The sequence below is a fragment of the Myotis lucifugus genome, unplaced genomic scaffold (genome assembly GCF_000147115.1).
Source record: "Myotis lucifugus unplaced genomic scaffold, Myoluc2.0 scaffold_163, whole genome shotgun sequence".
NCBI classification, from domain to species: Eukaryota; Metazoa; Chordata; class Mammalia; order Chiroptera; family Vespertilionidae; genus Myotis; species Myotis lucifugus.
The window spans coordinates 908580-934581 of record NW_005871211.1 but is presented as its reverse complement, the minus strand read 5'-3'; the positions used below and the strand labels follow the sequence as shown (position 1 = coordinate 934581).

The 26002-nt window shown below is 43.2% G+C and overlaps 3 protein-coding genes across 6 annotated transcripts in view; 1 reads left to right on the top strand and 2 right to left on the bottom strand.

The window, feature by feature from the left end:
• GABPA (GA binding protein transcription factor alpha subunit) overlaps positions 1 to 864 on the bottom strand; it is a 30270-nt gene extending 29406 nt beyond the window's left edge. For 2 of the 3 annotated variants that reach the window (XR_001349638.2, XM_014461936.2), the window contains exon 1: positions 225 to 577. The gene's annotated coding sequence lies outside the window, so the exon portion shown is untranslated. Of the gene's footprint in view, positions 1 to 224; positions 578 to 736 lie in introns of those variants that run through there. The other variant, XR_002831004.1, reaches the window with a different exon arrangement.
• ATP5PF (ATP synthase peripheral stalk subunit F6) lies at positions 682 to 10186 on the top strand. Of its 2 annotated transcripts, none has more exons than XM_006095952.3 (4): positions 682 to 815; positions 5056 to 5230; positions 8851 to 8975; positions 10007 to 10186. In XM_006095952.3, the coding sequence occupies exons 2-4, from the start codon at positions 5067 to 5069 to the stop codon at positions 10042 to 10044; spliced, it is 327 nt and encodes a 108-aa protein (XP_006096014.1). In that variant the 5' UTR covers positions 682 to 815; positions 5056 to 5066; the 3' UTR covers positions 10045 to 10186. The 2 variants fall into 2 exon arrangements, with proteins under 2 accessions (XP_006096014.1, XP_006096013.1); XM_006095951.3 differs by lacking the exon at positions 682 to 815 and adding an exon at positions 873 to 945.
• An 8815-nt stretch (positions 10187 to 19001) lies between these two features.
• Positions 19002 to 26002, bottom strand: part of JAM2 (junctional adhesion molecule 2) — a 50539-nt gene continuing 43538 nt past the window's right edge. The window contains 4 exon segments of the mRNA XM_006095946.3: positions 19002 to 19179; positions 20960 to 21002; positions 21811 to 21823; positions 23582 to 23834. Of these exon segments, the coding sequence (XP_006096008.1) occupies positions 19147 to 19179; positions 20960 to 21002; positions 21811 to 21823; positions 23582 to 23834 (342 nt within the window). The 3' untranslated portion in view covers positions 19002 to 19146.

The following is a 26002-nucleotide window of genomic DNA, read 5'->3' as shown; positions in this document are numbered from 1 at the left end:
CCGCGCGCCCCCCGCCCCTCCCTCCGCTCCCCGCACAGCTCCCCGCCCCTCCCCACCCGGCTCCCTCAAGTCTCCACGAACGGAAATGGGAGTCACAGCGCCGGGGACCAGCGGAAACAAAACACAGAGGCGGCCGCGGGGGGGCCGCTCTGGGGGAGCAGGCCCCGGAACGAAGCCGGCCCGCGCGGGCCCGCGCTCCCCTCCTCTCCCGCGGCCGCACTCACCCGCTCCGGAACCAACCGGGTCGCCCCCGCCCGCGCTCCACAGCCGGCGGAGAACAGCGGCGGCGCGCGCTCCACGTGCGGCGTCTCTCCCGGCAAAACCTGCAGCTCCCGCGACTCCAAGTGTGAGGCCCCTGGGCCCTTCCCGCGGAATCGGCGCTGAGAAACTCCAACCCCCCTCCCGCCTCCCAGGCACCCCCGGGCTCGGGACTACAAGTCCCAGCAGGTGGCGCGAAACGAACGCCCCGAGGCAACGGAGGCTCACGAGGCACAAAGGAGCACAACGCCCCCGTCCGCTTTGTGTTACACTGGCACTTTTTCGGGACGTTCAGACACTTCAACCCAAGGAGCAGGACTGCTGGCTGATTCGGGGCGGGAAGGACTGAACTCAGGGAAAGGCCGGGCCAAGTGCGCATGCGTACATAGGAAGGTTTCCAGAAGGGAAAGAGGGAGCAGACCAAGTTAGGAGGAGGAAAGATGGCGGAAGAGCCGCTAGGGGACCCGGAAGCACTTACCCTCCACTTCCTCCCGTTTGCCTTCTGCCTCACCTAGAGCCGTCCGGTCGCAGACTGTCTCTGAGACGCTTCCTGTCCGGTGAGTGCCGACCGACTGAAACGGCGGCCCACAATGCACTGCGATAGCGTCTCGGCGGGAGGGGGCGGAGCCAAGGCCGGAAGTAGGACGGTGGCGGCGGAGGCTCTGGCAGCTCGGGACTGAGTACAAGGTGACTGGGAGGGTAGCTGGCCTGGCTGGGCCTCTTGGGACTCCGATGCTGAGTTTTTCTCCGGGGACTGGGCTGCCTATGGCCTTTGGCCTGCATGAGCGAGCAGCTCTTTTGGCCCGGGACCTTCACGGCCGGCCCGAGGTCACTGCAGACGCCGGAGCCTTTCGGCCTTGGAGTTTGCCAAGTGGGCTTCATGGATCGCCCGGATGATCATGCCGGCTCCGAGGCCAGGCCGGGGTGGTGCGGGCTGCAGGCCGCGGGGGGTTCCCGGCTGGGGCAGCCCAAGGTCATGCTCGCGGGCAGGTCTTCGGCCAGGCCTGCCCAAGCTGGGCTCGCGGGAGGTTGTTCTGAACTGTTTAGAGCAGATCATGGTGATACTCATCTTAAAGGTTTGCAGCCCTAGAAGTATAAGTGGTGCTGAAACTGTGTTAGGCGGCCGTGTTTTACACTCTTCCTGCACAGTCCGACACCTCAGCCACCCGAGGACAGGACGCTGCTGGGATGGGGGCGGGGGAGGGGGGGGCTGGTGCTTGAACCCGGGAGAGGCCAGAGTGCGCGTGCGAGCACCGCGAGGTTTCCCGGAGGGAAAAGGCGGTCCCGTCGGGCGGATTGCGAGTTGACTTTGAGAATAGGCTTTGAGGGGCCCTGGCCGGGCAGCTCGGTTGGTCAGCGTCCTCCCCACACACCAGGGTTGAAGGTCAAGGCACATGCAGGAGCCAACCAATGCATGCGCAAATAGGTGGAACAACAAAGGCGATGTTTCTCCCTCTCCCTTTATCCCTCTGCAATCAACAGATAAAAAGTATATATCTGTAAAGGATATGCTTTGAAGAGGCAGCGGAAGGACTGCCCTCTGGCTGGTCGGCATCTCTGTCAACAGGAGAGCCTTGCTCCTTCTGCACGTGCTGGCCCCTTTCCTGCTGCCCTCCCGTCTTTTTCTGACTGTGTCATGCCCTGCCGCGGCACCTCCTGGTACTCCTGTAGAAAACATCACGGTTGATATTTTACACCTGCTTGTGTAATAGCAAGTGCCTCCTGCGGGCCGGTGGACAGTCCACACTCACTGTGTATTTAAACACAGATGAGATTATGTGTTCCTTTCTTTAGACAAGATGAATTTGAGGGCCCTAAAGGACTTATGAAGGGACGTGAGCTGTTGAATGTACGGGGTTCAGGGAAAAACAAACTTAGAGACGTGATTTCGGAATCATCAGTACTCAGGAATCGAAGAAGAAAAAAATGGATTTTAGCCCTAACCGGTTTGGCTCAGTGGATAGAGCGTCGGCCTGCGGACTGAAGGGTCCCAGGTTTGATTCCGGTCAAGGGCATTTACCTTGGTGTGCAGGGGGCAGCTGATCGATGTTTCTCTCTCATCGATGTTTCTAACTATCCCTCTCCCTTCCTCTCTGTAAAAAAAAAAAATCAATAAAAAATATAATTAAAAAAATAGATTTTACTCATGTTGCAGTAGGAATAGCATGATTTTTGCAGTCAGAGCAAATTAACTGTGGGAATATGAGCAATTTAATAGCCTTCTTAGACATAGTTTTATTACCTGTAAAGCAGAGATAAGAACACCTTGTAATGTTTAACAGGAGTGCCCCAAGGGTGCAAGGAGAGAATATATATGGGACTACTTTTCGAAATACCTAGGGCTGAACAAACATTAGATAACCTTATTGCTGAGTGTTAAACATGAATAAGCTGCCAGAAAGGTGTGTGTGTGTGTGTGTGTATATTGCACAATTTTTATTTATTTTTTAATATATTTTATTGATTTTTTACAGAGAGAACGGGAGAGGGATAGTTAGAAACATCGATGAGAGAGAAACATCGATCAGCTGCCTCCTGCACACCCCCTACTGGGGATGTGCCCGCAACCAAGGTACATGCCCTTGACCGGAATCAAACCTGGGACCCTTCAGTCTGCAGGCCGACACTCTATCCACTGAGCCAAACCAGTTAGGGCGAATTGCACAATTTTTTAAATATGCTTGTGTCCAGTAAGAATCTACTGTGTAATCTTAGACCAGGTACTTGCCTCTGAACCTCGGTTTCTGTGTGTGTAAAATGGGATTCGAAATATGTAGCAGCTTAAGGTCATTTGTTTGCTTGAAGTCTTTTCCCAAGTATTTTTTGCTGATGGGATATAAGAATGGTATATGATGGATTCTTTAATTCCTTCATATAGTTTGCTTTCACCCTGGCAGGTGAAGGGTATTTTGTTGATTGTATAATTTATTTTGGTAATTTTTATGTGCTCTTCCAGGGCTTCTCAACCTTGACACTATTGACATTTCGGACCAGATAAGTCTTTGTTGTGGGAAGTCCATTATTGTTATGGGATGTTTGGCAGCATCCCTGGCCTTTACCCACTAGAAGCCAGTAACACTCACCCTTCTAGGGACAGCCAAAAATGTCTTTAGACATTGCCAAATATCTCCTAGAGTGTACCCCCACTCCTGTTCGAGAACTGTGCTACTCTACTGTCCTTTAGCTTAGTGCTTCTCTAACTCTCTGTGGTAAAAGGCTTTTTACCTCCCCCCAATGTTTGTGGATATTTTTGAAGAATACAATAAAAATGAATTACTAGAAAAATTATATGAAAGACAAAATGAAGACACACAAAATACAAACTCTAATATTTTATTAAGTTCAGCAGACATCCTTTCTATATAATAAAAGCCTAATATGCTAAGTGTCTGGTCGGTCGTTCAACCAAAGTATAATATGCTAATGAGATGCTAAGGCTGCTCACTATGATGTGCACTGACCACCAGGGGGCAGGCCCTCCGACTGGTAGATTACCTTGCTGCTGGGGTCCAGATGATTGTGACTGAGCAAGACAGATGGGACACACCCTGGTCCCTCCCTGGCCCTAATCGTGCACCAGGCCAAGGGACCCCACGGGTGCACGAATCCGTGCACCGGGCCTCTACTATGTTGATATACCAAATTGCTTAGAAGTTTCTAAATGCTTATTTCCAATTTTTGTATTGCTATAGACCAGTGACACAATCTGTATGCTGCCACTGGTCTACAGACCATACTTTGAGCAGTAGTAATATAACTTAATAGGGTCCAGTATCAGTATGATGATGATGATTATTATTAGTTAATTTGTGGGGGTGGAGGGATCATGTTAGCGTTAACATGTTAGGTTTTCACTTCATCTTTAAGGTTCAGAAACTGTACCAGGCTATATTGAGTTGTGACTCTTTTGTTATCATTCCAATAAGAGTTTGGTAAGCCCTTTACTAGACTCAGTCTTTTTTAATTTAAGGGAAGTTTTTTCTACTTATTTATGGTCGCCTTATCTATTCCTTCTGGAATTCCTGTTTGCATATATTTGTTGTAATTTGGATTTTTTGCATTTGGTCTTTCAAGACACTAAATGAGATCTCAACTGAGATCAATTTATCTCTTGAAATTTTTAGTTAGAAAAGCATGTCCTTTAGCTCTAAGGATTTGGAAATCCTTATTTTTAAAAATCAGAATTTCATCTCCTTTACATATTCGAAGTCACTGATTAGGTTGTACCACATGATTTCCCCTCTTTTGTTGGTGTGTTTCCTTGGCCTGGTTGCTATTTCCCCCTGCTGGTTGTGTTGGACTTAGATTTGTAGTTGTAACAGGACTTAGATTTGCAGTTGTAACAGGCAGGCTCCCTCTGTGCGTCTTCCAAGTAGAAACTTCCAGGCTCTCAGCATCCTCGCACATTCTTTTGGAGGTCAGGATTGTTCTTTTCCTCTGGGGGTGGGTAGCTTTCCAACATCCTAGTTTGACTATTTTCCCTGATCCAAGACTAAGTTCATGGAGAGGAAACACCCCATCCCATATTCTGTGCTTTCTTTCTGCATGTAACCCTAGTGGGGCCACACAGAGGCCTGAGTTCCTGACTGCTCCTGGGACCCAGGTCTTCGGGTTAACAAGTAAAAACTTGCAGTGGGCAGTGGAGAGGGGAATGGAGTTGGGATCGGGTGACTGTTCTCAGCATTCACTGATTTCTGGTATGCTTTAAGTCCTGTACAATTAAGAGAATTAGAGGTATTTTACAATTAAATGTATATTAAAATATATTAACATTGTGTTACCTTTTTTCCCCCCCAGTAACAGTCACCATGATTCTTCAGAGGCTTTTCAGGTTCTCTTCTGTCATCAGATCTGCAGTCTCAGTCCATTTGAGGAGGAATATTGGAGTTACAGCAGTGGCATTTAATAAGGAACTTGATCCTTTACAGAAACTCTTCGTGGACAAGATTAGAGAATACAAAACTAAGCGACAGTAAGTGGGTGAATAATCGACCATTGTGTAAATATAAGTATTTAAAGTATGTAAGTTTTGAGGTGGTAATAAAATTACTTGGTGTTTGAAAGTGTCTAAGACCTTTACTGAGCTGATCCCTTGCATAGAGGTTCATTATCTCTTGATTATTTTAAGTCCAGGAAGAGTTCCATTAAATCTTTTGTTATTTTGGATATAACCTTATATCTAAAGGATATATCATCATTCTACCTTAAACAAAAAAAAGTGAAGCCCTAACCGGTTTTAGATAGAGCGTCAGCCTACGGACTGAAGGGTTCCAGGTTCGATTCCAGTCAAGGGCATGTACCTTGGTTGTGGGCACATCCCCAATAGGAGGTGTGCAGGAGGCAGCCGATCGATGTTTCTCTCTCATCGATTTTTCTAACTTATCCCTCTCCCTTCCTCCCTATAAAAAATCAATAAAATTTATTTTTTTTAAAAAGTGAAGACTTTACTCACATAATTTTGTTTATAGCTTGAAAGAGTTCTCAAACCCATACAAGGCCATTAATAGACATACCCAGGGTCTGCCTCAGGTTACAAACAATTGGTGTGAAGATTGGACAGATAAATGGAGGTGGGAAGAGGATATCTTTTAGGAGGAAAGAATAGTGTAAGCACATTTGGGAAGTTGTATAATGCTATTTCCCAAGACTATAGAATATATAAAGAATGTAGAGAGCAGTAAAGGATAGAATTGGGTTAGAATGAGGAATTATGGAAAGCCTTGATTATAGACTGGACAATTACAATATTATATGAAAGCATATCCTATCTAATAATAGAGAAACATGGTAATTAACCGTAACTTCGCTACCCTTCCCATTGGCTAATCAGCAGGATATGCAAATTAACTGCCAACCAAGATGGTGGCTGGCAGCCAGGCAGCTGAAGCGAGCAGGAGGCTTGCTTGCTCCAGTGATGGAGGAAGCTAAGGTTCCCCACCTGCTGTGCTCAGCTCTGAGCTCCAAGCTCCAGATGCAACAATGTTGCAATTATAGAAGCTAAACAAACTCCAGATACCTGCTTTCAGCCCGCAGCGGGCTCAGAGCTTAGAGCGCCAGTGATGGTAACAGAGTTTCAATTATAGAAGCTAAACAAACTCAGATACCTGCTTTCAGCCAGCCTCGGCCTCAGAGCTGGAGCCGGCTCTCAGCTCCAGTAACAGCTATAGAAGGTAAATAAATCCCAGGAAAAAAAAAGAGGCTGGGAGCTTCAGTCACCTGCCAGCCTGAAAACAGCCCTCAGCCCGTCATCAAGGCTGGCCAGGCACCCCAGTGGGGACCCCCACCCTGAAGGGGTGTGACCAGCTGCAAACAGCCATCAGCCCGTCATCCAGGCTGGCCAGGCACCCAAGCAGGACCCCCACCCTGATCCGGATCACCCTTCAGGGCAAACCAGCCGGCCCCCACCCGTGCACCAGGCCTCTATACTATATAGTAAAAGGGTAATATGCAAACTGACCCTAACAGCAGAAAGACTGAGAATGACTGGTCACTATGACACACACTGACCACCAGGGGACAGACACTCAATGCAGGAGCTGCCCTCTGGTGGTCAGTCGCTCTCACAGCGGGGAGCTCTGCTCAGCCACAAGCCAGGCTGATGGCTGCCAGTACAGCGGTGGTGGTGGGAGCCTCTCCTTCCTCCTCAGCAGCGCTAAGGATGTCCGACTGCAGCTTAGGTCTGCTCCCCGCTGGCAAGTGGGCATCCCCTGAGGGCTGCCGGGCTGCCAGAGGGATGTCTGATTGCCAGCTTAGGCCCAATCCCCCGGGGAGCAGGCCTAAGCCAGCAAGTGGTCACCCCCGAGGGGTCCCAGACTGCGAGAGGGCACAGGCCGGGCTGAGGGACCCGCTACCCCTGAGTGCACAAATTTTGTGCACCGGGCCTCTAGTATGAGAAATATTTTTGAGTAGGATGGTGAGGTAGAACAATATTGCTATGTATTAGGATGACAATTTTGATCACAGTGTACTAGGAAATTTGGTATGAAAAAAGAGGAGGTAGATGACTTAGGAAGAGGGAGCTTTTTAAGCTTAAGCACATATGGTAAATCAGATGTGAATGCATTCAAGTTTTAATAGCTATCACCTATCAGTAACTAGTACATTGATGAGACTGACTGGATCTTTTCAAAGCAGTTTCTAAAGCTTGTGGATCCCAGAGCTGGAAGACAGACATAAAGAATCTGGTTGAAAGCTCTTTCAAGAACTGTAGTTTGGCCCAGTCAGTGTGGTTCAGTGGTTGACCTATGAACCAGGAAGTCTCTGTTCGATTTCTAGTCAGGGCACATGCTGGGGTTGCAGGCTTGATCCCCATTGTGAGGTGTGCAGGAGGCAGCCAACCAATGATTCTCATCACTGATGTTTCTATCTCTCCCTCTTCCTTCCTCTCTGAAATCAATAAAAATATAGTTAAAAATAAAAAAAGAACTGCATGTGTATGTACTTCAGTAGCTGTTGTTCACATGTGACTATTCAAATTCTAGTTAATTACAATTAAGTTTAAGTAAAAATTCAGTTTCTCAGTCACTTTAACCACATTTCTAGTGCTCAATAGGCAGATGTGGCTACCATATTAGACAGCACAGATATAGAGCATGTCTGTCATCACAGAAAATTTTATTGCACATGCTGATCTAAAAAAAATTGGGTCCATAACAAGAAATATCATTAATAAGTTCTTAAATTAGAGCTGTCTCTATAGTTTGTGAAAATTCTGTAACATAAATATTACCCTGTGCCTATATCATAGATATGTGTGAAAATATTATTACCCTAGATGGAATTTTCACTTGTAAATATTTTGTTTATTGTGCATTGATAGATAGGCATTATAACAAGCCAAAGAATTTGTGCAAAGGATTAAGTAAATCTAATTGGTCTGGTTGCTATATTTATTTCCCAAAGCAACTCTGGTATGTCATTTTATTGCTTTGCAAATAAAATACAAACTCCCAGGCTTAACATTTCAGGCTTCCTACGATCTGGATCCTGCTGGCTTTTTCATCTAAACTGCTTAATATTCCCTCAAAGCCAATGCTATACCTCCTCCATATCTCTGCTTTTTCGGTCTTAGGATGTCTCAAATTCTGACCCAGTTTTTTTTTTAATCTGATGCAAATGCATGATTTGTCACAAATGCCAATTTTTTTTAAAATCCTCACACAAGGATATATTTTTATTTGAGAGAGAGAGAGAGAGAGAGAGAGAGAGAGTGTGGGAGAGAAACTGATCCGTTGCCTCCTGTAAGTGCCCCAACTGGGGATGGAGCCCTCAACCTAGGTATGTGCCTAGTTTGGAATCAAACCAGGTGCTCTGGACGACGCCCCAACCAACTGAACCACTCAGCCAGGGCACACAAATGCCATTTTTTTTAATGAAGTTTTTTTCTGATTAGCTCAGCAAAAGTGCCCTCTCAACTGAGTAGCTTTTTGTTAAACCATGTCTTTGAAGCGTATCATATGACTCCCTTATGGCATAAATGTTTATAAACATATTATTTTTTTCTTCTAAATGGCAAAACCTCTGAGAATAGGGAATAATTTTGGTTTTGTAACCAGCACCTAAACTGGTTTTTACTTGCTCATTTGCACACAGGTCATCTGGAGGACCTGTGGATGCTGGCCCAGAGTATCAGCAAGACATGGAGAAGGAGCTTTTTAAGCTTAAGCAGATGTATGGTAAAGCAGACATGAATACGTTCCCAGACTTCAAATTTGAAGGTAAATCTCTAATCAGATTCATCCTTGTGGGAGATCACTTTAAGTGGAAAATATGTATACCTATTTATGTTTACTTCTTTAGAGGATAAATGTCAGTTACATGTAGATTTATTAGGGCAGTGATGTGTGCATGGGAAGCTCTGGGATAAACATTTGCCATTGGTATCGGTCACAGGGGTGGGGAACCTTTTTTCTGCCAAAGGCCACTTGGATATTTATAACATCATTCTCGGGCCATACAAAATTATCAACTTACAAATTAGCCTGCTATATTTGGTCAAACACTTATTTAACTCACCCCTAATGCCTTGGCAGGCCAGACCAAATGATTTCAAGGGCCTTATACAGCCTGTAGGCTGGACGTTCCCCACCCCTCGTATAGGAGATCACAACATAGAGTTTAAAATAATGGGGATCTATATAAGGATCAACATAATTTGATGAACAAGAATAGATCCAGAGACAAATGGTAGGGGAGGGGGGTTAGAGAGCAACCAAAGGACTTGTATGCATGCATATTAACATAACCAATGGTCACAGACACTGGGGCAGTGGGGGCCTGCCCGGGGTGGAAATGGGTGGCGGGGGGTGGGGGGGTATCAATTGGGGAAAAAGGAGACATATGTAAAACTTTAGACAATAAAATATATACATATATGTGTGTGTGTGTGTATATGGAAATAAAAAAATAATGGGGATCTGAAATCAAACTCCCAGACCTTGAATCCTCTGACAATATCACTTATGAACTGTGTAGTCTTAGATAGTTAACTCATACCTGTTTCCCTTCTGACATTTGGAGAGAATTATATCTTCCTCATGTGGTGGTTTTAGTTAAATGATATATGTAGAGTCAATTAATAGCCTGGCTCATGATAGTGCAATTGTTATATTTCCATGTAGATGTTTAGAAACAGTAGATATTTACTAAAAAAACAAATCAGAAGATTGATGAGTTAAATACTGAAGCCTTCTCAATAAGGCATTTTATTGCACTAGGCTAAGCTTTAACCTTTTTTTCCTCCTCTTAGATCCCAAATTTGAAGTCGTGGAAAAACCCCAGTCCTGAAGAAATATAAAATATATCTGGTCATGTGTCTTAGATCAGTTGTATTACTGATCAGAAGTATCAGAAGAAACATACATTTCAACAACTGTCAAATGTTCTTTCATTCTGATTCCAAATAAATTATGTGGTGATTTTGAGTGTATGCTTGAGTGTATTGAATTCTGTGTTTTAGCATTACTTTTCAATCGTCCCGTCTGGTTATAAGGAAGCATGTGGAGAACTTGGATAAATTGGGTACAGCTTGCCCATAACCTGCCAGACTCTTCTCATGTGCTGGGTATCCTTTTCAATCTGGAGACCTACAGCCCGAGGAAGCCACCCGACCCCAGAAATGTTTGCTGCAGAGGGATGCTCCACCACGACTTGAAGAAACAGTTTCTAAATCCTTTATCATGGCTCTTTCAAGAAACTCAGGTATAATTTTGATTATGTGCGGGAATATCCATTGTGTTTTAACTTCTATCTTCTCAAATATTAACTGCTTTTATCCCAGTAACCCAGGTCCCTCCTCTTCCCTTACAGCTTATGGTCACAGTCTATTACAGATAGAGGAGGGAGAGCTGGGGGCCAGTGGAGAGGGTTCTACAAAGGACATTCCCTTTAAAGATCAAGCTGTATGGTGGTGTTTTGCCCAAGTGATGGGGAATCCAGCAGATATGTGCTGGATAAGTGACATAGCAGGCACGTCAGAATTTCAGTAACTACAGATAGCTCTCACACTGTAAAAAAGAAAGAAAAACAGCTGTGCCTTTTTATATCTGACATCTCTGACTTGTGTCAATAAATACAGTCTTCCGTGATCCCACTTCTGGAAATATATCCTAAGAGACCTGAAACACCAATCAGTATGCACCTCTGTGTTCATAGGGGTGCGATTTACAATAGCTAAGATCTGGAAACAACCCAAGTGCCCATCAGTAGATGAGTGGATAAGAAGCTTTGGTACATTTACACCATGGAATACTATGCAGCAGTAAAAAAAAGAAAAAGAGAGAGGGAGAGATCTTACCCTTTCAGATAGCGAGATAGCATGGAGGGCCCTGGAGAGTATTATCCTAAGCCAGTGATAAAAAATTCAAGGAAAATTCCAGGACGAGCAGAATAGGGAAACTCAGATAGATAGTTAAACTGCAGTATGCAGCTACCTAGTAAGTCCTTAAGCCAAGGACGCTTAAGAGTAAACAGTTTGCATTTCTCCCCAACTAGAGGGTAAATAGCTTAAATCACCCTACTCAGGAAGACAGATAATAGAAATCCAATTAGTGCCATTTGCCAACCACACCCAAGGACAAATTAAGAGAATAAATCTCATTTTGGTACATCTGCAAAGGTTGATGAATACTCTATTGATCCTCCCCGAAGACCTACCCTAAATGCTCAGCCTTTAAATCCCCTGAAAATGAAAGTCCCAGCATGCTCTCTCTCCAGGGAGCACACCCATGTCATTCCCTTTCCCTCTCCTTCCCCCACAGGCACATACCTCCTAAACTCCAAGGGGCCCCAGGAGACTTGCAACCAGGGGAGCAATGGGTAGCGGCAGCTCATCCTGGGCTCATCCCCTGAACCCGTCTCCAAGGCCCCCTTTTCTCTGGCTCCTTAGTGAACCAAAGCAGTCCAGCCTAGGCTCTCCCGTTGCTTCTTCTATGCCAGTGATGGCGAACCTATGACACGCGTGTCAGAGGTGACACGCAAACTCATTTTTTTGGTTGATTTTTCTTTGTTAAATGGCATTTAAATATATAAAATAAATATCGAAAATATAAATCTTTGTTTTACTATGGTTGCAAAGATCAAAAAATTTCTATATGTGACACGGCACCAGAGTTAAGTTAGGGTTTTTCAAAATGCTGACACGCCGAGCTCAAAAGGTTCGCCATCACTGTTCTATGCCCTTCCTTGTTTCAGTGTCCTACGTGTGCTTTTGCTGCAGTCAATAACTTCTTGCTTGCTTTTCTACACTGTCTCTTGATTGAAATCTTTCCTTCAAGAAGACAAGAATCGAGGTCTTGTCATCTTACCAGGAACAGGTCACCAGGGCCAAGAGCCCCAGCCATGGGAAAAACTACAAGCCCTTCCCTTAAGTATTAACCCCTGGAGATGACATCTAGGCTTCAGCTGTGTTTCAGCTCCAGGCCCAAAAGAGCAGCAAAACCAGACTGAGGGATGCCATGGCTGATATCAGGACCAGCCACATTGACTAATGACTCCCTGCTCTGACTCTGGACCCTGAAAGGACACACCTGGAAAGCTGATGAATATTCTATTGAGATCCTCCGGAGACCTCAGATAAAAGCCCTCAGGATGTTGCAGAAGACCAAAGAAATACCAAGCATGCTTCCTAGAGAAAGGGAGGGACCCCGTTTATTAACACTAGTGGACTCCGGGAATGATTTCCAAATCAGAGTGAAGTAATATGCAGAGGGCTTCACTTTTTATAACCTTCTGGGGTCTTTGTCTTGCAGATATGGTTCCACCCCCTTTTGTGGGCTACAGGAAGGCCCCCAGGTGTTGGGGGCCCCCAGGCCATATCCGATGATCTTGCTGGGGCCAGTGATAATGACCTCCCCCTGCCTCAGGGCAGGGCATTGTTCATAGTTTTTATGGCCTGACAAGCCTTGCAATACCAGTTTCCTCCTCAATGATGGAGGACCCAGTGCTACTTTATGGAGCAAGGCGGGGCCTTTCCCAACCTCCTTCCCCCAGGTGCCTCCTAAGCTCCAAGGACCCTTCTTTTGCTGTACCTTGTTTCCTGAGCCCATTTCTTCTACAGCTCACTTCTACCTCTGTGACTGTCTAAATAAACTCTCTTATAGTTTGTCTTGGATCTGAATTCTTTCTAAGCCAGAACTTAAGTACCGAGGTTGCTGAACCAAGGTCTAACACCTGGTGCCGTTTTGCCACCAATAAAATGTCCTTAGTTCCGTTTGATGCGTGCATAAGGCAACCAAAGAGGAGTAGTGGAACAGATGGATAGTGACAATATGCCAAGATGTGTATGTGTGGGGGTGGGCCTTGAATTTCAAGCTAAGGAGTTTAGACTTTAGAACTCAGACTATGTAAAGAACAAGAGTGAAAGGTTTTTAGCAAGGGGAGGGAGAAGGGAGTTGACATTGTTTAGCAGAGTAATTGGGCAGTAACTGACAGGGTGGGGGAAGGGAGAGACTAGAGGGCAAAGGAGCCTTTAGAATAGCAGAGATTGAAATTATGATTAAAAAAGAGGGTATTTGAAGGAAGAAGTTCCTAGAAGACAAAAGATGAGATATTAACAAAAGCCTGAGATAAAAGGATTAAAGTTGTGACAATTATCAAATGAGTCAATGAATGGCGGAGTTTGAATAAATGAGAGGTTAAAAACTGGAGATTGAGAAAAAGGGTAGTAGTGATGGTGATAGAATTTAAATGTATTCATCATGGTTGGCTTCAATAGTTTAGGAAAGATGAGAGAGTTGGGCATCTGTGGTGAGAGTTAAGTGGACGAGAATGAATGGTCCACCAAGGCATTTGGACTGGATAGCAGAGAAAGGTGAGACAGAAAAATGGTTTAGGCTGTGAGACTAGGGAGGGGTGGAGGGGCCAGAGATTCCTGAGGATGGAGGGGAAGTAAGGTATAAGAGAAGAACTTGAAAATTGAATAGAAAGAATGTTGGGGGCAGAGAAAAGACAGCACGTAGCCCCCGATTCCTTCCTTAGCTCTATGAAGTTGGCAGTCACTGACCCTCATCTGTAAGACAGGACATCGTCCACTTTATAATATGGAGATGAATGAGGTTTTATATACTCTCTCTTCCATCCCCCACCTCTGACATATATGAAATGTTCAATACATAGTTGTGGCTTTTTATTTTCAGAGCTTTTTTCCCTTTTCAGTGTTTGAGAGGTTGGCGGGCATCCACACTGTGAGATGATGAGATTCTAATCTCAGGCAGCTAAAGAGCTAGCCTTGTAGCTGCAGATGATAAGGGGGTGTAGTTTCCTGGGTTTCACTGAACAATAGGTGGATGACTTACCCTGCACGGTTAAATGGGCTAAAAAGTTGATCAAGTTCATCTATTTTTATAATGTTTACTAATTTTACAATGTTTATAATGTTTTATAATTTTTATAATGTAGACTTTTGTAAATTAAAACCACCTGTGAGATGAAGGAAGTTTTTGCAAAGCTGTACTGACAACCAACCAATTTTTCCAGATATAGTTAGATTAAACCCCCAACTAAAAATAAACCTCGTTACAAGAGCAACAGTAATAATGAAAACAAAACAAAACTTGCTATTAAAGATTCTAAAGCCCTATTACTTATATAACACAATTTTACTGCAGGACCCGCTGTTTTTGTAAATAAAGTTTTATTGGAATACAAACAGGGCCATTTGTTTATTATTGTCTAAGGCTGCTTTCATGGGACAAGGCCAGAGTCAAATAGTTATAACAGGAACCATATGGCCTATGGTGTGTAGTCCTTAAAATACCTATCTGGCACTTTCCAGACAGTGTTTGAAGGGGATTGATGAGAAGCATTGAATGCCATAAACCGAGGCGGGAGTGGGAAGGAGTCTAACTACAGGTGTCTTCCCAGTGACCTGGTGTCCAGGCACGTGCAAGACACTCAGTGAGCGCTTAAGTTATTTGTCCAGTGAATCCTGAGAATTTGCTTTGCTTATTGGGCAGAAATAATGTGTGCCTTTATTTTTTATTTTCTATGATTTTTAGAGAGAGAGAGGGGGAAACATCAATGTGAAAGTGAAACATTAATCAGCTGCCTCTTGAAGGCTGTAACCCAGGCATGTGCTCCAACTGGGGAAATGAACGGGCAACCTCTCCATGCAAGGGACAACACCCAACCAACTGAGCCGTGCTGGGTAAGTCATCCATCTATTTAAATGAGAATGGACTCATTTAAAAGCAGCTTAACCATGTTCAAAGTTGTCAAAAGTAGCAAGGGACCTTTGCACCCAGATTTGCCCAGAACTGGAAATAGCCTGGCTGTATTTTGTTTTTAATAGGAATTAATAATCAAAACAAATTAAAATTATGCTTTTAACAGTTGAACTGCTCTTATTATTAAACTAGAGGCCTGGTGCATGAATTCGTGCACCAGTGGGGTCCCTTGGCCTGGCCTGCGGGATCGGGCCAAAACCAGCTCTCCGACATCCCCCCAGAGGTCCCAGATTGCAAGAGGGCGCAGGCCAGGCCAAGGGACCCCACCAGTACACAATCAGGGCCGGGGAGGGATGCAGGATGTTGGCCAGCAGGGGAAGGACCACAGGAGGGCTCCAGGGCATGTCTGGCCCATCTCATTCAGTCCTGATCATCCAGACCCCAGCAGTAAGCTAACCTACTGGCTGGAGTGTCTGCCCCCTGGTGGTCAGTGCACTTCATAGCAACTGGTTGACTGTCTGCCCCCTGGTGGTCAGTGCACGTCATAGCAAGTGGTTGAGCAGCCTTAGCATATCATTAGGATATTATGCTTTGATTGGTTGAACGGATGACCGGACACTTAGCATATTAGGCTTTTATTATATAGGGTGGATCGTTGACCTTTTCACTTTGTGACACTAGCTGGAAGTCTTTGTGATTAATCAGTTGAGAAAACAGATGATTAGACCCATTTTCATTTCAGCCACCATTTCTCCTGTGCCCTGGATGTAGCAAGGGGATGAGTACAAGCTCAGGGAGCCTCAGTGAACTCCTTCAACTCATTTTACTTGTCACATAACTGCTTTCCCCTCTGTAGCCACAGCTTTGTGATTAGCAAGATTTGCAATCCACAGACCATAAGACCAAAGGATTTGGCCTAGCCCAAATTTCCCTGCCTGATTGTTAGAGACAGATGTGAAGTCACCATCCCACAGGAAAGGCATCCACAGGGCTCTGTTTGCAGGCTCCAGGTCACTGGCCTCTTTAAAGGGGCTTTAGGGGAAGGAAGTAGCAACAAACAGGTCTGGGTGAATAACACACTCCGGTTGTGTTTGGCTCTCTTGAATCAGCTCTGGTCAGGAGGTATTTTTCTTCATGTTGCTTTTAGTTCTTAGAAATGAAAGTAAACATAGAGTACAAATCCTTGGGTGTAAGAGCCACTCCCACTACCTCTCTTCTGTGGATAAATGAGCAGCAGAATAAGGATTATATGAGGGGAGAAAAGAGGATTCTGGTGGAAATGAGACCAGAGTTCCCTTTGCATCTGCCACAGTATTTCTGAACCCTCTAAGTATGTACAGGGAGTGCATGCAGTTTATACTTGCATGCTCTGAGGATTAATTTCACAATAATATCTTCATTTTTTAAAAATTCTTTTTTCTTTTCACTGTTTTGATTGGACATTTTCTCTTTTTTATTTTTTTTTAAATATATTTTATTGATTTTTTACAGAGAAGAAGGGAGAGGGATAGAGAGTTAGAAACATCGATGAGAGAGATCAGATCGATCAGCTGCCTCCTGCATGCCCCCCGCTGGGGATGTGCCCACAACCAGGGTACATGCCCTTGACCGGAATCGAACCTGGGACCCTTGAGTCCGCAGGCTGACGCCCTATCCACGGAGCCAAACCGGTTCGGCTTCTCTTTTTTTAATATATATTTATTGATGTTAGAGAGAAAGGGAGAGGAATAGAGAGATAGAAACATCAATGATGAGAATCCTTGATTGGCTGCCTCCTGCACACCACCTACTGGGGATTGAGCTTGCAACCCAGGCATGTGCCCTTGATTGGAATCAAACCCGGGACCCTTCAGTCCACAGGCCAAGGCTGTATCCACTGAGCCAAACCAGTTAGGGCTCGACTGGACATTTTCTGCTACCTTATCTTTTAAATCACTGATTCAATCCTCTGGTTTATCTAACTTATTGTTGATTCCCTCTAATGCAGTGGTTCTCAACCTTCCTAATGCCACGACCCTTTAATACAGTTCCTCATGTTGTGGTGACCCCCAATTTCATTGTTACAAATTGAACATAATTAAAGCATAGTGATTAATCACAAAAACAATATGTAATTATATATGTGTTTTTGGATGGTCTTAGGCGACCTCTGTGAAAGGGTCTTTTGACCCTCAAAGGGGTCGCCACCCACAGGTTGAGAACCGCTGCTCTAATGTATTCATTTTCATTATTGTATTCTTCATTTCTGACTTGTTCTCTATCTTTATTTTTATGTTTCTTATCCCTTTATTCAAGTTCTCACTGAGATCATTGAGCATCCTTATAAGCAGTGTTTTGAACTCTGCATCTGGTAGATTGCTTGTCTCCATATTTTAGTTCTTTTTCTGGAGTTTTGTTCTCTCCTTTTTTGGGGGACATGATTCTTTGTCTCTTCATTTTGGCTGCCTCCCTGTGTTTATTTCTATGTATTAGGTAGAACTGCTAGTCTCCCAGTCTTGATAGAGTGCCCTTATGTAATTGGTTTTTTATGTTTCCTGTGGGGCCCAGTGGTGCCGTCTCCCTAATCACCTGAGCCAGGTGCTCCAGGTATGACCCTTGTGTGGGATATATGTGCCCTCCTGTCATAGTTGAGGGATTGCTGTTGGCATGTCAATGGGAGGGATTGACCCTCAGGATGATTGGTTGTGAGAACTGGCTACAGTGGAGGAGCTGTTGTGCAGGGACTGGCTACAGAGCAGGATTTGCCGTAGTGGAGCTCTATCAAGTCTGCCTTTTGAACGTATTGTTTGCGGAGGTGGTTGAGTGGTACTAGTGTGGTCTGAAGCTGGCCATCGGGTATATCAGGTATATTGGTTCAGGGGAGGTACAGGCCAAGGTCAGAAACTGCCTGTGCCCTGCTCAGGGTTCCTTGGTGTGAGCTACAAAGTGATCTGTAGAGGATCGCCACTTGTGCTGGGCTTGCAGATGTCGGGAGAGAACCGAGACTGGCCACCTCTAGTGCCAGGCTTGGGCTGCTTAGCGAGAGGTACAGGGCACCTCACCAAGGCCAGATGCTGCTAGTTTGGGGTTTGTGAACCTCTGAGTGATTTTAGGAAAGTTCGCAGTATGAACCAAGACAGGCTGTTTGTATGGAAAAGCCACTGGAATTGGCTTGAGTGGGCCCCAAAGTTAGGCGGCCTTGGTGAACAGTGTTAGCCAGGTTGATGGAGACTCCGATATGGTACCTGCCTGCCGGCTCTGTGCAGGGGAGGGCTACGCAAAGGAACCACGGCCTCTGCCAGCACTTCTGTCTGGGAGAAAGCTGCCGGTCTAGCTGTCCCTGATGCCAGACTCCTCATTTCTTCCTGTAGGGCCTTTTGTGCTGCTGTCCGTGTTGAGCTCAGAGCCAGTGAGTCCCAGTGTGGGCTTTTAAGAATGCCTGGGACTCCAGCATCCCTCTGTCCCACTCAGCCACAATTCCCACTGGCTTTCACAGCCAGGAGTTATGGCAGTGGTTCTCAACCTTCTGGCCCTTTAAATACCGTTCCTCATGTTGTGACCCAACCATAAAATTATTTTCGTTGCTACTTCATAACTGTAATGTTGCTACTGTTATGAATCGTAATGTAAATATCTGATATGCGGGATGGTCTTAGGCGACCCCTGTGAAAGGGTCGTTCGATTGCCAAAGGGGTCGCGACCCAAAGGTTGAGAACCGCTGAGTTATGGGTACTTCTCTTCCCAGCACTGGAACCTGGGCTGGGGGTGGGGGGTGGGGGTGGTATGGGGTTGGGAACCGTTGCTCCTCAGCGGGGACCTATGCAGCTGCGCTATCCTCCCAGTTTTTAATGGCCACATGTGGGTGTGGGACCAGCCCGTCATCGTCTCTGCCCCTCCTACCAGCCTGGAAGTGGCTCATGTATATCCTTAGCTATACATAATCTGTTCATCTAGATTTCAGATGGCTTTCAATGTTGGTTGTTCTGCACTTTAGTTGTCATTTTGATGTCGCTGTGGGGTGGGAGGAGGTGAGTATAGTGTTTTCCTACTCTGCCATCTTGACCAGAAACCCAGACTGTTTAAAATAACGATTTCAAGTGATTTAGTGTTCATAAAAATTTTAATAAAATACCAATTTCATCTCCTTATGTACCTCTTTGCAAATGTAAGACAAAGCAGAGTGTTATAATCTTTTAATAACTTGTGAACAACTGTGGTATTGGTGTATTTCAAAGGTGGAATTCTTTTAAATTATAAAGGATTTTGAGTGCTTGAAATCCTATGAAAAGAAAGAAAAACCAAGTTTAAATATACAATATTAATTTATATTTAAATAAATACATATATCTTATGAGTATCAGAATCTTACAGGTTCAAACGAGCACATAATGAATTAAATCTATTTTATGGGGAATTAAATAATTAAATACTAGGAGACACTGTCTTTGAAACTGTTCCTAAACAGTAAGGCAATAGGAGTGGGAATTGGAGCAGGGTAACTCTTATTTACGAGGGGGGTGCTACAGCATCTAGTGGGTAAAGATCAGGGGTGCTGCTAAGCATTATCCAATGCACAGGGCAGCCCTCCCCCTCCCCAAAAAACAGAATTATGTGAAATTATAAGAATTCATTATATATGAATTATAACACCCGGCCGGTGTGGCTCAGTGGTTGAGCATCAACCTCTGAACCAGGAGGTCACAGTTCAATTCCCGGTCAGGGTACATGCCTGGGTGGCAGGCTCGATCCCCAGTGTGGGATGTGCAGGAGGCAGCCAATCAATGATTCTCTCTCATCACTGATGTTTCCATTTCTCTCCCCCTCTCCCTTCCTCTCTGAAATCAATAAAAATAAATTGAAAAGTAAATAAATAAATAATTTAACAATAAAAAAATCTTTGGATGGAAAAAACTCTATAGAGCAGTTTGTGGGTGTTCAACATTAGTGTCCAGCAGGATCACCCAATGTTTAAAATACTGATACCCATGGCCCACCCCAAGCTCCAGTGAGAGGAAATTTAAGAGAATCCCTACCATAGAGGACTAAGGAGTTCAGAGAACCAGTGCTCTATTTCTCTAGAAAGGGCTTAGGCTTCTAAAAGCATTGGAAACCTAACCCCCAACCCCCATACACACTGTGTTATTGAAAAATAACATAGAGAGTTGAATATACATCCAAAGAGCTATGAAATCTGAGCAATGGATTTACGGCTTTACTGTCGGGTTTACAAACGCAGAAGTACACCAGGGTCCACATGTCTAAATTATGTTCCCTTAGCCATCTCAGTTAGATGATAATTGCATCTTTTCAAGGATTTCCGAGATTCTCCTTTCAGCAATAGCAGAGGATATTCTACATCCTTAAAATTTCTCAGTGCTTTCACTAACCCAAGGAGTGTCCTGGGACCACAGCTGTGCGGAAGTGAGCTGCTTGGTCAAGCTGACACAATCGAGGTGCCTGGTTCCCAGCTCAGCCAACTGTAATCCTCTGAGAACTTGTGTCTTAATCTCTTCATCTATAAAATGAAGTGGATAATACCAGCCCTAAGGCTGACTAATAATAGAAAACACCACAAGAAAAAATAATGGTGTGGTAAAGGCTTCTCGCTCTACAAATGCCAAGCAACTGCATCATACCACTGCAGACAGGGATGGAAGCTAACATTCATTCAGCTCCTTCGAAAGGCCATGGTAGACACTAGTACAAAGTATATTAAAAGTGAAAAGCCACCGGTCGGCGTGGGTCGAGCATTGATTGACCTATGAACCAGGAGGTCATGGTTCAATTCGCCGTCAGGGCACCTGCCTGGGTTGCGAGCTCGATCCCCAAAGTGGGGTCGAGGTTGGGGGTGGAGGGTTTGTAGGAGGCAGCTGATCAATGATTCTCTCATCATTGATGTTTCTCTCTCTGTGTCCCTCTCCCTTCCTCTCTGAAATCAATAAAAATATATTAAATACATAAATAAAAGTGCGAACCCATTACTTCTATATAATTACTTCCTTCCCTTGCCTTATTCCCTAAACACATCCATTCTATAAATACGCTTTAACAATACTCACATTTTGACCCATTGGAGTGGCTTTAGATGCAGAGTTACTCTTCCTGTTTGTGGAATATAAAAGACATTTAGTACAATGATCACTTCCAAGTCTGAAACACATTCAGTCAATGTTACCTCCATACATTTTCTCAACAGGAAGATGAAAATTTGTAGCCAGGTACAAGAAAAAGCCAGAAATCCCAACTGAAGTCCTTTATTTATAGGCAGCATCCACAGAGAAAGCCATGCAACACAATATTAGTGTGTGTGTGTGTGTGTGTGTGAGAAGCCCTGTGTATCTGGTTGTAGCGTAGGGCTAGTATACTAAGGATTTTTGTGGAATATGCAAAACAGAGACTTGCAGACATTTAACATTTTGAAGGCTTGAGATTATAATCTCAAATTTCATTTTTCCCAAGGAAAGAAAGTTTTATGTGGTGACTATGGTTATGGGGTGATGTGTGTCCCCCCGTTTTGTTCACTGCTGTGTCACCACAAGTCCCTAGGATAGTGTTGGGCAAAGAATCAGTATTTAATTAAATATAAACATGATTGTTGAATAAATTTTATATTTTACTTGGAAAATTTCTATTTAGCAAATGACTGCAAATATATTTTTATAGTAGTACTATGGAAATGCCTATGCAGTCAAATTAACAAATGTGTTTCGTCTCTAGGTAGTCAAACATCATTGACAAGTAGGCATGAGGTGGGATATATTTCTTGATGAACTTGAGTCACAGTCACTTCCCATAGGATTAAAAACCTTCACAGATTAACTCAACTTTCCACATTTGGCTTTGAACAGATGACTAACAGAAAATTAGTTGGTTTGGAAGAAAAGCATGCATTTTAAGAAAGTATACTTACTGGAAGGTTCCCTCTACAAAAGAATAAGTATATATCATTAGTACAAGAGTTAAAATGGCACGATACAGATTCATATAAACATTAAGTTTAAGCTTCATTTCTTTTTCTCAATCTTGATTCTCACTTGCTGACATTTGTACCTTCTAAATCAAGAGTTGGCAGACTTTTTCTGTGAAGGGCTACATGCAAATATTTTCGACTTTGTGGGCCAAGAGGTGAAACTGAGAATATCACATAGGTAATTATATAGCAAGAAAAAACAAACTTCCAAAAACTTTTATTGGTTAAAATTTTAAATATTATAATAAATTCTTGTGTTAACAGAATAATGGAATTCTCCTTTGGGGGAGATAACATTCTTCTTAATTAAGGTTCAAAGTTAATGTTCCCTATTTTCAAATAGATTGCCAGTGTTCATCTGTAAAAACCATTCTTAGCTCATGGGCCATAAAAAAACAAGTGGCAGGCCAGAGTTGGTCCACAGGTTGTAGTTTGCCCAACCCTGTCTGAAGTGCAAGTTCAAGAAAATGGTTCTTTTAGATTTTCTGCCAGACGAAAACGGAGTAACATTCTTAGTTAATGAACTACCAACACCCAAATCAATTCTTTAATTCATTATTTTAAGAAAAAATGTTTACCAAATCTTCAAAAAAATACTTATATATTCTTTGCAAGTAGAGATAAAGATGACAAGAATTTTGAGCAATCTTTTGTCTGTTCTTTCACTGGTGACCAGCAGGGGGACCCAGCCGATTCCATTCATAAAGTTACACAGGACTAGTTTGTAGTACCATGCAAAAGAACAAGTATTATTCATTCACAGAACAGTTCTTAACTATAAAGAATATCCTTGAGACCATGTTCATGGAAACATTTTATGACAATATCTACTTATAGGTATTATTAGAAACCCCTTTTAAATTTAAGTTTTATTTTTGTATAGAATATATTTTTTTAAACCTAAACTCCAAAATTAATGTTTACTATGAGACAGTGGATCTAAAACTAGTTTATGCTGTAAATTTATGTATTATTCCATTAAAAATTCTACTTCATACACTATTCCCAATGGACTTGATGGGGGAGTTCTACAGCTTTTGAGCTCTCAGGTAATTTTAAAGACGAAGGAAAAAGGAAATGCAATAAGAGAATAAAACAGATTCAAAATCTCACACATTTACATCAAACCTATCACCAAATTGGGGTTTAGCATCACCAGAGGTCTAAACATGAAGAACTAAAAACCTTGTTCAGAAGCAACTGCAGTATAACAGGTTGCTAGTTTTTACTGAATAATTCTCTTCTATATACAGTTGTGCTAACTTTGACATTCCACATTCCACTGTTATCCATTGATAAAACAGTTGACAGATTTCAATGAAATATCTCATCATAAAGCCAGAAATCAATTTACCACTTGAGATATACAATTCCTAACTGAAAAGGATCTTCAATGCATGTAAATGCGTGGTGAACACCCAGCCACGTTGACTATCTCTTGGTATCGCTTCACTAGGCCACGCCAGGGAGCCTCCTGCGTATCCAGTGGTGCCTCCCGGAACGTTGGGCTGAGACAGCTCTGCCTTTGCTCCCTATGTTTGCCAAGGTGCTTCATGACCCACCTGCAGGTCATCTTGGATATCCTCTACTACAGAAAAAGCAACGAAAAATAGTCTCCAGAAAAATGTTCTCGCTTCTTAAGAGAAACGGTGTCGCATAAGAAAACTCTCTACCCACGGGAATCTGTCTAGTCAAGGGTGAAATCACTTACTTGAAAAGTAGCCTTTCCTCTGGGCATAGCACACACCAAGGCCACAAATGGAAACCACTAAGGCCACTACCACCACGGCCGCTATGATGCCACTCACGTTGAGATCATCTGGAATGCAACATGAACCAGGAGTGAATTCATGTCCAATAGGAGGACAGAGGCAGTCCTTCAACTGAAAAAGTTCCAACAGCTTCTGTTTGCAGCTGTACCACAGACATGGGTAGTTTCATGCTTTTGAAGTCTGAGCAAATAACTCACTTTCAGGACATGGTTCAAAAGATAATTTGCTGATTACCTATACTTCCTATACTTCAGAAAGAACTTCTTTAAAACAGTTCACAGGTTCTGCTTTTGGTTATGTTATTAATGATAATTCAAAAAGAAAACTGAACATGAGATTTCAGGAATTCTTGTGTATTTCAATTTATATAAATTCCAAACCAAGGGCATGAAATACCTAGGAACAATGGATGAGCATTAAACAAACTAATTTTAACTTTTAAAATAACTATACCAGAAAGAGTAGATATGTGGAAACCATGTGTAACTTAAAGCGGAACTATAACAAAACACAAACTATTAAATTTGATCTGTTATGTATTTTATCTGTTCTGTATCTGCTAGAAAAATGTAACTAGAATGTAAAAACCATAATACCACAGATATTACTTCTTAAGAGGTGGGTAAATTAGGCATTAAAATTAAACATGCCGAAACCGGTTTGGCTCAGTGGATAGAGCGTCGGCCTGCGGACTGAAAGGTCCCAGGTTCGATTCCAGTCAAGGGCATGTACCTGGGTTGCGGGCACATCCCCAGCAGGAGATGTGCAGGAGGCAGCTGGTCGATGTTTCTCTCTCATCGATGTTTCTAACTCTCTATCTCTCTCTCCCTTCCTCTCTGTAAAAAATCAATAAAATATATTTTAAAAAAATTAAACATGACCATTTAAAGAAAAAATAAATAGTAATAATGTAAGTGGTACAGGTTACGGTAAAAACCATGAGGACAATATATGAATGAATGAAGTTAAGAAAACACTGGATCGTGTTAATTTTTTTTCTCTAAAATATATTTTATTGATATTTTACAGAGAGGAAGGGAGAGGGATAGAGAGTTAGAAACATCGATGAGAGAGAAACATCAATCAGCTGCCTCCTGCACACCCCCGACTGGGGATGTGCCCGCAACTAAGGCACATGCCCTTGACCGGAATCGAACCTGGGACCCTTCAGTCTGCAGGCCGATGCTCTATCCACTAAGCCAAACCGGTTAGGGCGGATCGTGTTAATTTTTATAACAGATTCTGATGAATTTTCCTAATGATAACTCCAAAGCAGCATTGAGAGAGATAGTTTCTAATAATTAATCAAATGCTCCTGTTTGCCTATCAATATCAACACCTGAATGAATTTGGTGGGTAACATGTATCCCTGAATTTAAAAAACAAAACAAAATAAAAACACTGGGAATTCAAACTTGCTTGTGGAAATTAAAATATGCTATTGAATATCTTATACTTTAGGATATCCTGAAATCTAACAAGATTATATTTTCTTAAAAAAATAGTGCTGAATTTAACTGTACTTAGACAATACACATTACTGCACACATATCTGCATACTCCTAAGCACATTGAAAAAATGAATTTCTGACCCCAAAATGCTGAGGACAAGCTCCTGAACCAAGGGGAACCTCAGTTTTCTGCTTCCGGGTGCAGCCCTCTGGAGCGACCTTTAACCCCTTGGGGTACCATCTCAGCTCAGCCCCCTCTATTACACTCCATGTTCAAAACACAGTTTTCACACAGGAAGAATGAAACCAAGTTATTAAAAAAAAATGAAAAAATAATATGCTTGTTCTGAAACTCTTACAATCTGAAAAGATTCTTGAGCCCTAATTTTATTGGATTTTAAGAAGCTCATTTTGTGTAACATAATATACTGCAGCTACTTTTTATAGCAACCTAGATCCGTAATTATATTCAACATCTTTTTTGAGAACCTACTTTACAGTAAGTCTAACATAGTATTTCCCAAGATCAACAAAATTAACAACAATAACCTGGTAACAAGTAAAGCAGACAACACGTATATAGTGTTCACGCTATGCCAGCGCTACTCTAACACTTTCAAATATTTTTTCCATCTTCATAACAACCCTGTGAGGATGGCATATTATTACTTCCATTTTGGGGAGACTGAGGCACAGAGGTCAAATGATTCATCGCAGAGTATGTAGCTAGTACATGGAAGAGCCAGAATTGGATGCAAGGAGCAAAGATGCTGTTTTTAATCCATCTCCCAAACAAGCCAAGAGTATTTAGCATTGTATATGGATTTTTAAAAAAGCATCTTTGCTCCTTACATCAAGCGGGTTTTAAACATTCCCCCCAGTTTATCCTCCCAACCACTCAGCCCTTTC